General features: G+C 35.1%; 1 protein-coding gene across 4 annotated transcripts in view; it reads right to left on the bottom strand.

Annotated features, from left to right (window-relative positions):
- EFR3A (EFR3 homolog A) overlaps positions 1-15104 on the bottom strand; it is a 77907-nt gene that overhangs the window by 28075 nt on the left and 34728 nt on the right. For all 4 annotated transcript variants that reach the window (XM_020879810.2, XM_020879811.2, XM_070476998.1 and 1 more), the window contains 8 exons: positions 12738-12887; positions 10982-11119; positions 8650-8728; positions 6220-6355; positions 4408-4575; positions 2525-2639; positions 1698-1749; positions 188-360 (listed from right to left, as the gene is read on the bottom strand). In XM_020879810.2, coding sequence (XP_020735469.1) covers positions 188-360; positions 1698-1749; positions 2525-2639; positions 4408-4575; positions 6220-6355; positions 8650-8728; positions 10982-11119; positions 12738-12887 — 1011 coding nt within the window. The remainder of the gene's footprint in view (positions 1-187; positions 361-1697; positions 1750-2524; positions 2640-4407; positions 4576-6219; positions 6356-8649; positions 8729-10981; positions 11120-12737; positions 12888-15104) is intronic.

Below are 15104 nucleotides of genomic sequence, written 5' to 3' on the forward strand. Positions count from 1 at the left end.
ACCTAAAAATCCTAGATGAAAAAAAGTACAATACTGCATAATGGTAATGGTGATGGTTCTGTAACTGTGAATGTACTGAAAACCACTGAATTAAATACTTTAAAAGGGTAAAAAAAAATACTGTACTTAAATGCATCAACGTAGAAATCTGAAAATTTCATCAAGCCTATTTTCAAACAGCACATACCTGATCCCTCGAAGCTTTGCCCTGTTGTCATGGCGGTCCATGAGATTATGCATTACTTCCAAGACTAACTGTCTCAGCTCATAGTCTTCCATGAGTGATGGTGATAGTAAGGGATCCAGAAAAGACCCTGGCAGTGCAGTAACTATTGTCTTTGCTTTGTATCCAGAAGTTACCTGATTACAGGGAGGAAAATCAAACAAAAAACCTTTGTCATGAGTCATTCCTTCTTTGATAAAACTCTCAAGTTGTTTTCTAAGAATCATAAGCTTAGGGAAAACAGGAAGTACAAACATAAGTCTGAAGGAAAAACTAAAAGAAAATTTGTGAGATGATGAGGATTTTACAAAAACATCATTCATAAAGTTAATAAAATCAGTATCAGTACACATTTCCATATACCAGGCATGACTCTAAGCAGTATATCTGTACTAACTTCATCATTACCATGTTCCTGTGAGGCTAGGAATTATTACTGCTTCCCCATTTTGTAAAAGAAAACCGAGGCTCAGAGAGGTTAAGAATATATGGGGCAGGAAGTCAGTACAAAATGGATATAAGGAGATTAGGTAACAAATAACACAGGTAAGATGTGAAAACTTTAAACTGGCAAATAATTATTTTATTTTAAGTTAAGCAGTTCAGTTTAATAGGAATGCATTTTCATTTTGGAAAGCTGTTTTCATTATTTGATGTGACATTTCTGAGTATATTCCTATATCTAAAGTTGGAGCTTTTAATCAGCCTATACGTAAATGCTATTAAACAGTTTAACCATAACACACAGACATTTGTTCAGTAGAGTACGTAGTACAATTAGGATTAGAGACAAGGTTATTTGCTCAGGGAATTTATTTAATAAAAAAAGCTTAGGACCAAATGAAATTTCAGGTGGGTAATCTCTATCTATATTCAGGATTACAAGCATATAGGGAACATCTACCATTTATATTTGGGCATTCATTATAGGATAAAGGTGATTTTGTAAGTGAGTAGAAATTGGTGGGACAATTACTACTTACCTAAAAAAACTAAAAATATATCTATATTTTATACCACATACAAAAATAGATAAACTTCAGATCAAAGTTCTAGATGTGGAAAGCCAAACTATAAACCTTTTGGAAAAAGATATAAACAAATGTGTTTATATCATCAGAGCAGGCAAAGAGCTCTTAAACAATATACAAATAAAAAAGCAAAAAACATATAGGAAAGAACTGAGAAATCTGGCAATAGTTGGACCCAGGCATCATCTTCTATAAAATGGTAATGCTTTCTGCCTTCTGTATCTTTCCTCATTATGAAAACCAAATAAGATGATGGGAAAGTGAGGAATAAACAGTAAAAGCAAAATTCCAGTACATTCAAGTACAGTATATAGACCACAGAAAGAAAACTTACCACAAATATTATCTTATAAGAAAAAAAGCTGATAATGTGAAGCTATTTTTTTAACCTCTTTAATAATTTAAGGTTAAAGGCTGTTCTTTATCTGTCTTAAATTCCTTACCATAAGCAAAGATCGCAACAACATTATTTGAATCCGCCTGGTTCCCAAATCCCTAAAATACACAAAATAGTGGCATTATCTTATTAAAAGTAATTAACCTTATTTATTTAAATTACTATTTTTGATTTTAAAAATCTATTCATATTAGCCAAACAGATTTTGCTTTCATACTAGCTAAAGTCACGGCTCATTTTATACTGTAATTTTATATTTTAAAGTAAACTTCAAATGAATTACAGGGTTATATGCAAAAAAATCAAATTCAAACAAAAAAAAGTAAAAAGCTACTGGTTCGCAAAGGAAACAGACCTATGCATGTAACAACATGAAAAGTCAATTGTATGAAATCACAACAAAAGATCCAGAATTAAAAGATACTATAAACTGGAGAATGTATCTAATGCAAATATAGTTGACAAACACAATATCTATGTAATATATATTAATAAGAAGCAAGGCTGTGCCTAAATAATTCTTACATAAATAATTCTTTCAAAAAAGAATTAACAAATGAAAAAATGGTTACTAATGGTCAAACAAATAAATATCTTAAATAAGACTATCATTTCCTTATTAAATGACTTACAAACTAAAGCGTTAGCATGTTATAAAATCAAATTAGGGCTTCCCTGGGGGTGCAGCTGGTAAAGAATTTGCCTGCAATGTGGGAGACCTGGGTTTGATCCCTGGGTTGGGAAGATTCCCTGGAGAAGGGAACAGCTACCCACTCCGGTATTCTGGCCTGGAGTATTCAACTTTACAGTTTGAGAAATTTACAGTTTGAGAAATTTTCAGTTTGAGAACACAGGACAACCACAAAAACATACCCTAATTGACTGATATCCAAAGTATGTGTAGATGTTCCAAAAACAGGTACTTTCCCCATAATGAACATCATGATTTCTGACCTCTGATAATCTGGTAGGTTACTTCCAAAAAATCCTATAAAAATATCAAGATAGAAAAACTTATTTTTCCATATAATAAAAAAATCATAATATTAGGTTGGTCAACAGGTTCCTTTGGATTTTTTTCAATAAGATGGCTCTAGTAGTGCTTAGTTGTCTTTAATGTCATTTGAAACAATTTTGTTAGACTGTATTGTGACAGCTGTCATATCAGCAGTGCATTAAGAAAAAACACTTACCAAAGTTGAATTTTTGTATGGCCATTTTAATATTGAAGATGGGAAAAAAAGCAACATTTACAGCATGTTATGCTTTATTATTTCAAGAAAGGTAAAAATGCAACTGAAATACAAAAAACGACTTGTACAGTGTATCGAGAAGGTGCTGTGACTGAATGAATGTATCAAGAGTGGTTTGTAAATTTTGTGCTGCAGATTTCTCGCTGGATAATACTCCACGGTCAGATTGACCACTTGAAAGTTGAGAGTGACCAAATCAAGACATTAATTGAGAACAATCAACATTACACCACACTCTTTATCCTTGTACCCTTTGTGCACATGTGCGTGTGTGTGTGTGTGGAGTGGAGTAGCAGGGAAGCATGTGATTTTAAACCCTAAGTATCTGTATCCAGATCCTGGTCTCTAATGTCTTTTGAATGTTTGCTAGATGCAGGGAGAGCAAAGGATCTGTATGGTCTTAAAGTATCTTCTCAGAGATTGCTTGCTATTTACGAGGGGGAAAATGGAAACTGTGCAGCAGAGTAGAACAACACTTTGAGTGATCAAAACTAACATTACCAGCAAAAAGCTGATATACACTGTGTACCTCTGTTTGTGATCATCTGAGAAGAACATTATCACTTAAATAGTATTCAGCCAGAAATGCATAAGCTGAATCTAATCATGAGGAAACATTAGACAAACCCATGTAAGGATATTTTTTTTAAGTGAGGGGTAAGGGGGACCTATCCTGGACGGGGGAATGGCAACCCACTCCAATATTCTTGCCTGGAGAATCCCATGGACAGGGGAGCCTGGTGGGCTACAGTCACAAAGAGTTGACAAGACTAGAGTGACTTGCCAGCAGCAGCAAGGGGGACCTATGCTCTTACAAAATGTCCGGATCATAAGAGAAATGTTTCAAACTACAGGAACCAAAGAAACATCACAACTAAACACAATATACGATCCTAGACTGGATCCTGGACCTGATGGAAAACATGCTATAAAGGACATTATCAGGTCAAATGACAAAACTGAAACATGCAAGTTTGATTAAAGTACTATATCAAGTTAAATTTACTGATGTTGATAACTATATTCTGGGTATGTAAGAAAATATCTTTATTCTTTGGAAAAAATACTCTGTAGTAAAGATCCATGATATATATGCATTTAATATGCAGTGGTTAGGAAAGAAAGGTAGATGGACACAAGCATGCATCTCTCTATATGTATAGATTTATATATGCACATATATGTAGATATACAGATATATACATGCATGCATACGCACCAGAGAAATGCAGAAAGGGAGGGAGAGAGGCAGACAGAGAAAGGCAATGATATAATAAACGCATAAGATATTAAGAGATGAATCTAGGTGAAAGGTACATACAGTATTCTTGGTTGCAATTTGCTGTATTCTCATGTTTGCTTAGTTTCCAAACACAAAATTTTTTTAAAAAGTCTAACCTATCATTCACCTTTAACTAATGCAGCATAACAGTCAAGTACCTTCCATGAGGGCTTTCTGAATCACTGTTTTCCATAATAATCTGAAAAGGGAAGTGTACTCACCTATTGTTTGGATGATAGCGTTCTGCACAATCTTCTCATCACTGTCTTTGGAACTTGTGTTTAAGTTGACACTGCCTATAGAGCCTCCCTGTAAATCATTTGCTTCAAATTCAACACTGAGACGCAGATGCTTCAACAGGGTGTTGAAGACTTCCAGCACTGTGGGTCCTGCAAATGAGCCCTGATGTGAGTGAGTACATTCTTCCAGCACCACAGACTCAAAGCCAATACTCATGTTTCTCAACAGAGACTTCTAGATATTTTCTAAGTAGCTGGCAATACTTCGTAATTTATGAACCAACCATTCATTAAAAAGTAAATGAGAAATCGTAAGTAAGAAAGTCTCCTAGTTATTCCAGTAAACATCTACTGGGCATCTCGGAACTACTCGCTGTTGGAATCTTTGGTACAAACACACAAAACGTGCATATTCTTATAAAAGTTACCAAAAACTTTCCATCTATTTAATCTTGTCTACTCAAAAGAATGCATATTGTGGTAACCTGCTGGGTCAGAATCCACAGAATTATGATAATACAGCCCGCTATGGCATAAGAAATTTATTTTGCATCTTTTAAGGCTGAAGAAGAAAGAAGTTTGCCTCAATTATTAGAATGAAGCTAGCGAATTTACCCAATTTGGATAAACTACATTTACTCTCTGCTTTTAATTCTGTGAACACTGTGTGTTTCTGTCAGTGCATCCATCACAGTACAGTCTAATCAGTGCTTTTTACTTCTGCCTTCTACTCTAGATTATAACCTTCTCCAGGACAGGCAGCCTTGTGTAAATCCTTCTCTTAATGTACAGAACCTAACACACAGTTCCTCACACATAAGAGACATCAGTAGTGAGATGACTCAATCAATGCATCATCTGTGATTCACTTCATATTAATACATCAAATGAAGTAGCTCTCCAAAAAATAACCTGTTTCCATTTCTTTGAGGTAAATTATGAGTAATGGTAAGTCCATATACAAAATGTCCACTCTCATTTGACACTGAGAGAGCATTACAATATTTCAGTAGGTAATACATAGTTCCACTTTGATTCTGAAGCAAAGAAAACATAACTAGATTTTCCTAACTTCAGAAATTTTATGAGGGACTCTTTCATCCTTCTAATCACACAAGTGAAAAGTCATGATGTCTGACCTGTCCCTTCTCCGTGTTACCCCCACAGTCAGTCAGTTAATCAAATCCTGCTGACTGCACATTCCCACTTTTACTGCTGCCATCAAGGTCAGCATCATATAACATTATCTCTGATGAAGATTATACTAAATCTTCAAAGCGTTGTCAGTCAACTGAAGAATTATACCTATGATCTGGCCACAACTTGAACCTGAAGCCATCTCCCTAGCTTCCTCCACACCACCACCACATGTCCCAGTCAAATGAGCTACATAATACTCTGCTCCTACTAATCCATTTTCCCCCTTCTCTGGACCTTGCTTTCTTATGATACTTGATCAAAATCTGCCTTATATTATGGCATCAGGGAGAGTTGTCTAACTCAGTAAACTATAAGTTTCTTGTTTATCTGTACCCCTCCAAATGTTTAGCATATAACTGGCTTCAAAAATCTTTACTGGAAAAGAGGAAGGGAAGGAGAGACTGATATGGAGAAAATGTTTAATTGTACATTAAAGAGGCCTGACAATAGTCATATAAATCCAAAATTTCAAGAGAAATTATAGCACATTCAAAAATGTCAGAAATATTTTCAAAGTGTCCCACACAGTGCTATACCTGCTGGAAAAAACACTCTGTGAAAGATTAATGATTTTTTTTTTTGGCTGGCACTCACCTATGGAACCTTTAGCAGCAATGGCAACAGCCTCTAATAGAACCTGAATAATACCTGCTCGAACTCGTGGAGAATCTTTTTTACAAGCATCAAGGTGTCCAAGAATCTCCTGGATTACATGGTGAGAATACTGAGCCTAAAAGAAACATAGTGGTGTAAAAATATATGAACAATTATATACATCCTGGAATTCATAAGAATGATAAATCACGTGACATTAAAACATCCAATTATAGGAGACTGGTATTTAAGTCATGGAACAATATATAGCCATTAAAAACCATTTTTTTAAAGAATAATAAGGATAATGGGAAATACTCATGGATATCCTGAGTGAAAAAAAGCAAGTTGTAAAATGTGTGCTGTGCTAAGTTGCTCAGTCATGTCTAACTCTTTGCAATCCCATGGACTGTCTGTGGGGATTCTTCAGGCAAAAATACTGCAGTGGGTTGTCATGCCCTACTCCAGGGGATCTCCCCAACCCAGAGATCAAACCCAGGTCTCCAGAATTGGAGGAGGATTCTTTACCATCTGAGCCACCAGGGAAGCCCAGTTGTAAAATACTATGTTAAATAAAATTCAATCTGTTTTTTAAAAAAAGCATATAAAACTAGAATTATATATGTCTAAATATTACACTGGCTATCTCTGAGAAGGAGATTTATTAGAAAATTTTATTCTCATAATAAATATTATCCTGATTGTATTAGCATAGCCTTATTAAATAGAAATTCCCATCCTGATGGGTACTAACATGCAATTTTTAATGAATGGACTTCATAAAACCTATAGTGCACTGAAAGCTTCTTCTAAAGCAATGCTGTGGACCAGAATAACTTCTTAAACATTTAATTAACAAATATTTATTGATTCCTTCAGTTTTTTCAACTTTAGCATTTACTTCTTGCAAAAAATAATTTCATCTAGTAACTGAATCTGAATGAGGAGGGCAAACGAAGAAATACAAAGCTATGAAGAGTAGGGGAAGAGCCTTAATTATGTCTACAGATTGCCAGATCAACTTCTCACCTACTAAACTAACATTAAAAGATCTTAAAAGTTCTCATCAGAAGAAAAAAAATGTGTAGCTATGTGAAGAGATGGATCTTGAGAAAACTTACTATGAGAATCATTTTGCAACACATACATGTACCAATCATGTTGTACACCTTAAGCTTATATAACATTATGTCAATTATATTTCAATAAACTGGGAAAACTAAAAAAAAAAATTATCCTTCCACATATAAACCAGCTTTATACTAGCTACCAAGTATTGAAAACCTACATTATGCTAATCTATAATTAGTATTTAGACAAAAAGTTTTAGAATAGGATGAACAGAATTCAAATCCTGACTTTCTACCTGTGTGCCCCTGAGTGAGGTACCTGACCTCTCTAAAGGTCAGTTTTCTGGTCTATAACAGGGGGATAACAACATCTACTTCATGGAAGAGGAAATGGCAACCCAATCCAGAATTCTCGCCTGCAAAATTCCATGGGACACAAGAGCCTGGCAGGATACAGTCCATGTGGTCGCAAAGAGTCAGACACAACTGAGCAATTAATACTTTCACACTTCACTTTCACTTCATAAAATAAGGAGGATCAAATGAAATAAAGCATGTAAGGTTATTAGCATAGTCAGAGGCATAGCCAGCACTTGATAAATGTCAGCTTCTATTTTAGTATAAAAATGAAGCATTCAGTGCATGCAACTAAAATTTTCTTTTCAGAAATGAGGAAACTAAAGCTCAGAGAGGATAAGCCTAAGTTCTATGCAACTAGGAAACAGCCCATTGAGGATGCAAATCCTGTTATGACCAGTACTAAAAGCTGTGTTGCTTCTTACAACCTTATCTCCTTTAAATTAATGATGACTTTTTAGGGTATTAAAAATGTAGACAATGCTTAAAAAAAGACCTAAAATTCCAACTGAATTAAGAGCTAGCTGAGTCTACCCAAGTTTTTAGAAAACCAAGGTTGTCTTCTGCAGTAAATGACAGTGCCTCATCAAGGTTCTATGAAGACCAGAGGAGTTAATACATTAATACATGCACTATCACATAGCAAATACCCTATAAATGTATCAGTTATATGCTGCTATAATAATCAATTCTAATACTAGTTTATCAGTAAAACACAAATACATAATAATGTATTTAATAAATGCACAATAAAGGTTATCATCATAAAATCATTTAGTTCTTTTTATTAGATATCTTCTCATCTTGGCAAATAAGAATATAAGTATAAATAAAAATAAATAAGCCAAAGAACTAAATTAAGAACATGTCTTATCTCCTATAGTGTTTTCTATCTCTGAGGACATCCTTACTGACAGAGAACCAAAATTATTTATATAATATATAATCCTTATATATATATACTTACATAATCCTTATATATACTTATATATCCAATCCTTACCTGAATGGAATACATTATAATTTTAAAGCAGTGAACTGCAAACTCATTGGGATCCCACAGCTTGTGATGATCCAAATGCCTGTAATTAATACGAAGAAAATTAAGAGTTCCTTATTTTTATTATATTGTCTCCTCTAGAACTCTCAACAATATGCAAAGCTTAAACAATCAAAAGAATATTATCTATAAGAGAAACAAGGTTTCCATTTCAAGAACTATGATATTTATTTCCCTTCATTGGCAGATCTTTTCATAAAACAACAATAAAAGCTACCATATATGTGTGATTTTTAATACCTACATGAGCTGGCAAGAAAGAAAAGTCCCTCAGGCTAGACTTCACAAGAAGGTGGAATCTGAAGAGCTAAGTATACACTGAAGCCAGCAGCTAGCTATTTTAGGTATATCTTCAGATTTCCAGTAGTTGACAGCTAGTGGTTTCATGGGATACACAGAAAACTGGAGACAAAGCTGAGGGTCCACCTGAGAAAGATGGCTATCAGATCAGAAATATATGCATCAATCCGAGACCATTAAATCAATCCAAGACACCTTCAGTGAATGTGTAGAAATGTTTCATGTAGAAGTTTGTCTGTGTTGGCCTTGACTCTTGAGAGGAACCACAAATAATCAAAGTCTCTCTGGAAAGTCCTTCCCAGCACCCAGAGAGTAGTTTGACAGAATTCATAAGTATCTGTGTGGTTGAAAAAAATAGAACCTAAGGTTGTAGTTCAAAGTGGTTCCTAGATAACACTGTACCCATTTCTTCAGCAGAAGCAAAATAAAGCCTTTTATGGACTGTACATCATTAATCCAAGCCTCATATCCAAAGAAAATGACAATGAATATGAGCTCAAAATTCAAATTCACAGAACACACAAGGTTAAAAGCCACTATGAATGTCAATGATCTCTTAAGTTTCTAAGGGACTAGGACAAGTTTTTAAGGACTTTTATTCATGACTATATTCCCCCTAAATGCCTGGTATCTTATTTGCAGAGGGCATTTAACATTTAAATAACTAATTACCTAGCCAATATATAATGGACAATTTAACATTTAATTAGATTAATTAACTAACACATGATCAGGATGTAAGTCCATTAAGTTATACATAGAGAAAAACAGAGCCCACTTTCAAGTTACTCAAGCAATCTCTTATAGTTAACATGGTAACTTCTTTCTTCTATACCAGCTCTCTAGATTTTTAAGGCATTACAGACTACCTCTTAGTTAACAGGATTAAGATAAAAACTTGGAGAAGGGCATGGCAATCCACTCCAGTAGTCTTGCCTGGAGAATCCCCATGGACAGAGGAGCCCAGTGGGCTACAGTCCACGGGGTCGCAAAGAGTTGGACACAACTGAACGACTAAGCACAAGCACAAGATAAAAACTAGAATTCTGATATTAAATCAGCAGGTCTAGACATTAAAAAATAAATCTGCCCTTAGTTATATCTGACATAATTTGATTAGCTTTTAGCAGCATCTTCATAAGCCCAGAAAATCTTTAAATAATAAACATAATTTTTTGGTGGTGGTAGCAGTAAGGGGGAATGTCTTTGAAAATATAAAAACTCTCTGATTTTTAATTTGTGGTTTATAGATTCTTGTAACTAAAGATCAACTTTGCACCAAAATATTTTCCCTAAGGAAAAGACTTCTGGATATTACTTTTAGGCTACTTTACACATGCTATAAAGATGGAATCAGGAAGGGGAAAGAACAAGGCAAATGATTAAAAAGAAAGACTAGCAAAAATATCCAGAAATTACACAGAATATTATATAGGTCTATATCTGACAACTGAGTTAGAGGCTTGACAAGAGCCTCCACGTCTATGTGAAGAAACTCAAAGCTTACAAATGTATTTTGCTTGGAGGGCAGCATATAAGTACCAACAAGATATTTAATATTCCTGCGTCGCTCGGTATACAATAAAATTTACTCAGAAAACAGAATGTAATCTAAGGCAGCCCAGTCACACAAAAAAGAAAGCAAAAAAAAGCCAGATATGAGGAACTGACCAGAAGTTAATAAAACAAGATACATCATACTTGGATACTCTGCTTTGATATTTTAGCGGATATATGCATTCCAAGGTGTGAGCAGAAATTCTAGTGGAACAACGCACACGATACCAAGAACATGACTGCATTTCCTACTTAAGGGGGCAAAGCGGTGAGGTGGTTGAACCAGTGCTCAAAGGGACGCTGTCTGACTCAATCCCATACTCTTCCCACACCGGCTCCACTGGCTCCATGAATAACTCTCTCATACAGGTAAGAGGATTTCAAACTCAAACAGAATGCATACAGCACATCGACTTACGCAAAAACTGGTCTCACAGCGTTATTCATATTCCCAAAGCTCGCCCGGCCCAGCAGTTCCCTGAAGCAGTTTTCAGCCAGCACAGCGGGATTCTCTTCTTTGTCTGCTGCTGAAGGAGAAGGAGGAGGGCCTATGCGACTGGAAAAGAAAGAGAAATGAAGACAACCAAACAAATGCAAGACTTCTGATACCAGTTCTAATAATTAAACAGAAGAGATTTGACTTCTCGGAATTTCTAACATGACATTTTCTTTTTATCTCAAAATAACTTTAGAGCTTAATTTTACTTCATGAATTCAACACCCTGAAGCTGATCATATAATCTTTCAAGAGTGGAGAACTAAATTCAATTGTATTAATTTGTTTCTAACAGAATATATTTTCCAAAGACAAAATACTCAACAGTTGCTATTTTGTAAAATTCCTATAACTTCTGTACATTTAGAGCACAGTCTCAGTAAGAAAAAAGTGCCCAAAGATCACGCAGATTAAGTGTAACAGAGCAAAAGTAAAATCAAGCAGAAAACTATGACCCAGTATAAATGAAAGCTAATTACAACACCTGTAAATCTCCTCAGTGGACACCACTTGTTCATATTTTAACACTTTATTTCATGTACAATAATAACCAAAAAAAGTGTATCTGTGGCACTGGGATAAAACCATGAGAAAATACAACTTCTTAAAATCTGTCAACCAATTAAATTTAATCCTGTACCTCAAGAGCCACAATCATGGGGAATCAGTTCTCAACCAGCTAGGTACCTTCAGAAAAACTAACCTCAGCTACAATGCCAAGACTAGGAAAAATAAAGAAGGTGTTAAAATATATCAAATTTCACACTTTAGGTTTCTAAAGCTGCAGACAGTCACACCTAAGAAATCTAGTGTAAATACTTTCTGTAATTGCCATAAATTTCGATATGTAAGCACATATTAAGTGCTTACAGAGTTACCAATTTCATCTTTTCACTTCTAGACCATGTTTATTTTGGCATTGCACACATAATCATCAAAACTACAAAATAAAGTTAAACTTTTAGAACTACAGAGTTAAATATCTTTTAAATTTGATTCAGACTTTCCCTCTTTAAACTGCAAGAAAAGGAAGACCAGGATATAAGCCGAACTGGAAAACACTGCTTCTAAAACTTGGTTGTATAGTACCTCTGTGTAAGGCAACAGAAATCTGCCAGGAAAGCATGCTCGTGGCATTTGAAAAAGGAGAATGAACTACAGAATTCTAAGTTCAACAGGATATTGGTGTGCAGGGAGTGGAGGGGTCAGCATATGCCCCAAAACAATATACCATAATAAACAAGGAATAGTCTAGTATTTATGTTGAAAAAGCATATAGAGTGAATAGTAGCTGCTATTATTAGTAGTAGCAGTAATTCCCTATGAAAAAGCACCTTGGATCTCTAAATAATAGAAGTTTGGTTTATAGTCTAAGAACTTGCAGCTTAAATAGGACTAATTCAAATAGCAATCTAGATTGTCTAATAATAAGCAGCATGTAATAATTTATTCTAAAAGAAATAAAGCCTTAAGTGTGTAAGAATCTGTGGTCTACTCAGCCTAACGTGATGACTGAAGATGATAATTTTTTTCAGAAAGGACATATATTTAAACTCACTCAAGTTTAGGAGACTACTATATACATAATACTAAAGATAAAACATTCTTATCCAACAAGCAAGCACACATACACCCATACAAAATAACACAGCCTCACCCTACCATCTTTATTCAATACCTGTCAACCTCTTCTATCTTTTGCATGTTGAATAGCAGGGATGGAACAATTTTATCCATATGCTGAGGCTCCCAAATGGTAGCCCGAAGTTCATCATTTACTGTTTTACGAACCACACCTTGAATACCTCTGATTCCAGCAATTCGGATTCTATAAAAAAAGAAAAAAAAAAATTCAGCCATGAAAAAAGCCATTTAAATAAGTTTGCTAGCTTAGTTAAGGGAATGGATATTAAATAATACTATTATCTCAAGTCAATAAAACAAAAATAATACACAATAAGTCTAAGAAATTAAAATCTTAAAAATCTAAGATGGACAGATATGGCAGTTCCAAAAGAAACTGACTTTTAATATCATCTTTTTGTAATCAGCATTTAAAGTTAAAAAGGGCTGTAAAATACAGGGTTAGTCTATGTGTCAGTTTTCAATAAAAATAACCAAATCAAAAGAAATAGATTCTCCTATATTCTCTCACATAAAGTGTACCAAAGTTTTCTTAGGTCTCCCAAGGCAAAAGAAATAAAAACAAAGATAAACAAATGGGAACTAATCAAACTTGTAAGCTTTTGCACAGCAAAGGAAACCATAAATAAAACAAAAATACAAACTACAGACTGGGAGGAAATATTTGCAAATGATGTAACTGACAAGGGCTTAATTCCCAAATACTAACAGCTTATACAACTCAATAATGAAAAAACAAACAACTCAATCAAAAGATGAGCAGACCAAAACAGACTCTCCTCCAAAGAAGACATACAAATGGTCAAAAGGCACATGACAAGATGCTCATCATCACTAATTATTAGAGAAATGCAAATCAAAAGTGCAAGATACCATCTCACACCAGCCAGAATGGCCATCATTAAAAAGTACACAAATAACAAATGTTGGAGAGGGTGTGAAGGAAAGAGAAGCCTTCTAATGTTGTTGGTGGGAATGTAAATTGGTGTGACAGCTATGGAAAACTCTATGGAGGCTCCTCAAAAAACTAAAAACAGGGTTGCCATATGATCCAGCAACCCTACTTCTGAGCATATATCTAGAGAAAAATATAATTTGAAAAGATACATGCACCCTGATGTTCACTGCAGCAGTATGTACACCAGCCAAGACATGGAAACAACCTAAATGCTGTTTAGGTGTTCACTGACAGACGAACAGATAAAAGAAGATGTGAGATACACAGATATATAACACATACATACACATATATATAAAACACACACACACACAAACACTGGAATGTTACTCAGCCATAAAGAAGAATGAAATAACAGTATTTGCAGCAACATGGCTGGACCTAGAGATTATCATACTAAGTAAGTTAGAAAGAGAAAGACAAATACCATATGTCACTTATAAGAGCAATCTAAAATATGACATAAATGAACTCATCTATGAAACAGAAACAAACTCACAGGTATAAGGAACAGAATTTGTGACTGCCAAGAGGGATGGGGGTAGAATGGACTGTGAGTCTGGGGTTAGCAGATGCAAACCATTATACACAGAATGAATAAACAAAGTCCTTCTATATAGCACAGGGAACTATACTCAATAACCTGTAATGAACCATCACAGAAAAGAATATGAAAAATTATATATGTGTAACTAAATCACTTTGATATATTGCAGAAATTAATACAACACTGTAAATCAACTATACTTCAATAAAGTTTAAAAAAGAATTAATTTTTCTGAGAGGATGATAATAATTCAAACCAATGAGGATCAGAGTCTCTCCTAGTTCTTGCCCACAAGTCTCAGCAGCTGGGTGAGAACAGGATTTTACCGTCCTGAACACCCTTAACGTGTCCTCAGACGGTCCCTTCATGGCTTCTCCCTAGAACCTCTCCCCTCCGAGTCCACCTAGATGGAACACTAGGCTGGTTCCTCTAGAGGGACGACAAATGTGAACTAACAAAATGGAGTGCGGATGATCCAAGCCATGTACACACTACACGTCTGTGTGTCCTGACACACACACATTACTGTATGTAGACAGGTAACATTTTGAGAGAAAGCTGCCCTCTCCTCCCTTCTCAATTCATAGGCCTCAAGTTCCTCCAGCTCTTTCCTCACTCTTCTTTAAAAATAAAATCTAATCTATTGGTTCAAGGATAAGAAGAAAAGTAACCAGAAAACAGCATGTAAAATCTGGGGAACAAGCTCGCAAGCAGAGCTAAGCTGGTAGCCCACCTCCCCTGAAACACCTTCATTCTGACCAAATGTGACTATTACTTACCCTCCTTTTTAGCTACTAGACTTCCCTGGTGGCTCAGATGGTAAAAGCGTCTGCCTACAATGCAGGAGACCCGGGTTCGGTCCCTGGGTTGGGAAGATCCCCTAGAGAAGGAAATGG

This window comes from Odocoileus virginianus, chromosome 15, assembly GCF_023699985.2.
Source record: "Odocoileus virginianus isolate 20LAN1187 ecotype Illinois chromosome 15, Ovbor_1.2, whole genome shotgun sequence".
Taxonomy (NCBI): domain Eukaryota; kingdom Metazoa; phylum Chordata; class Mammalia; order Artiodactyla; family Cervidae; genus Odocoileus; species Odocoileus virginianus.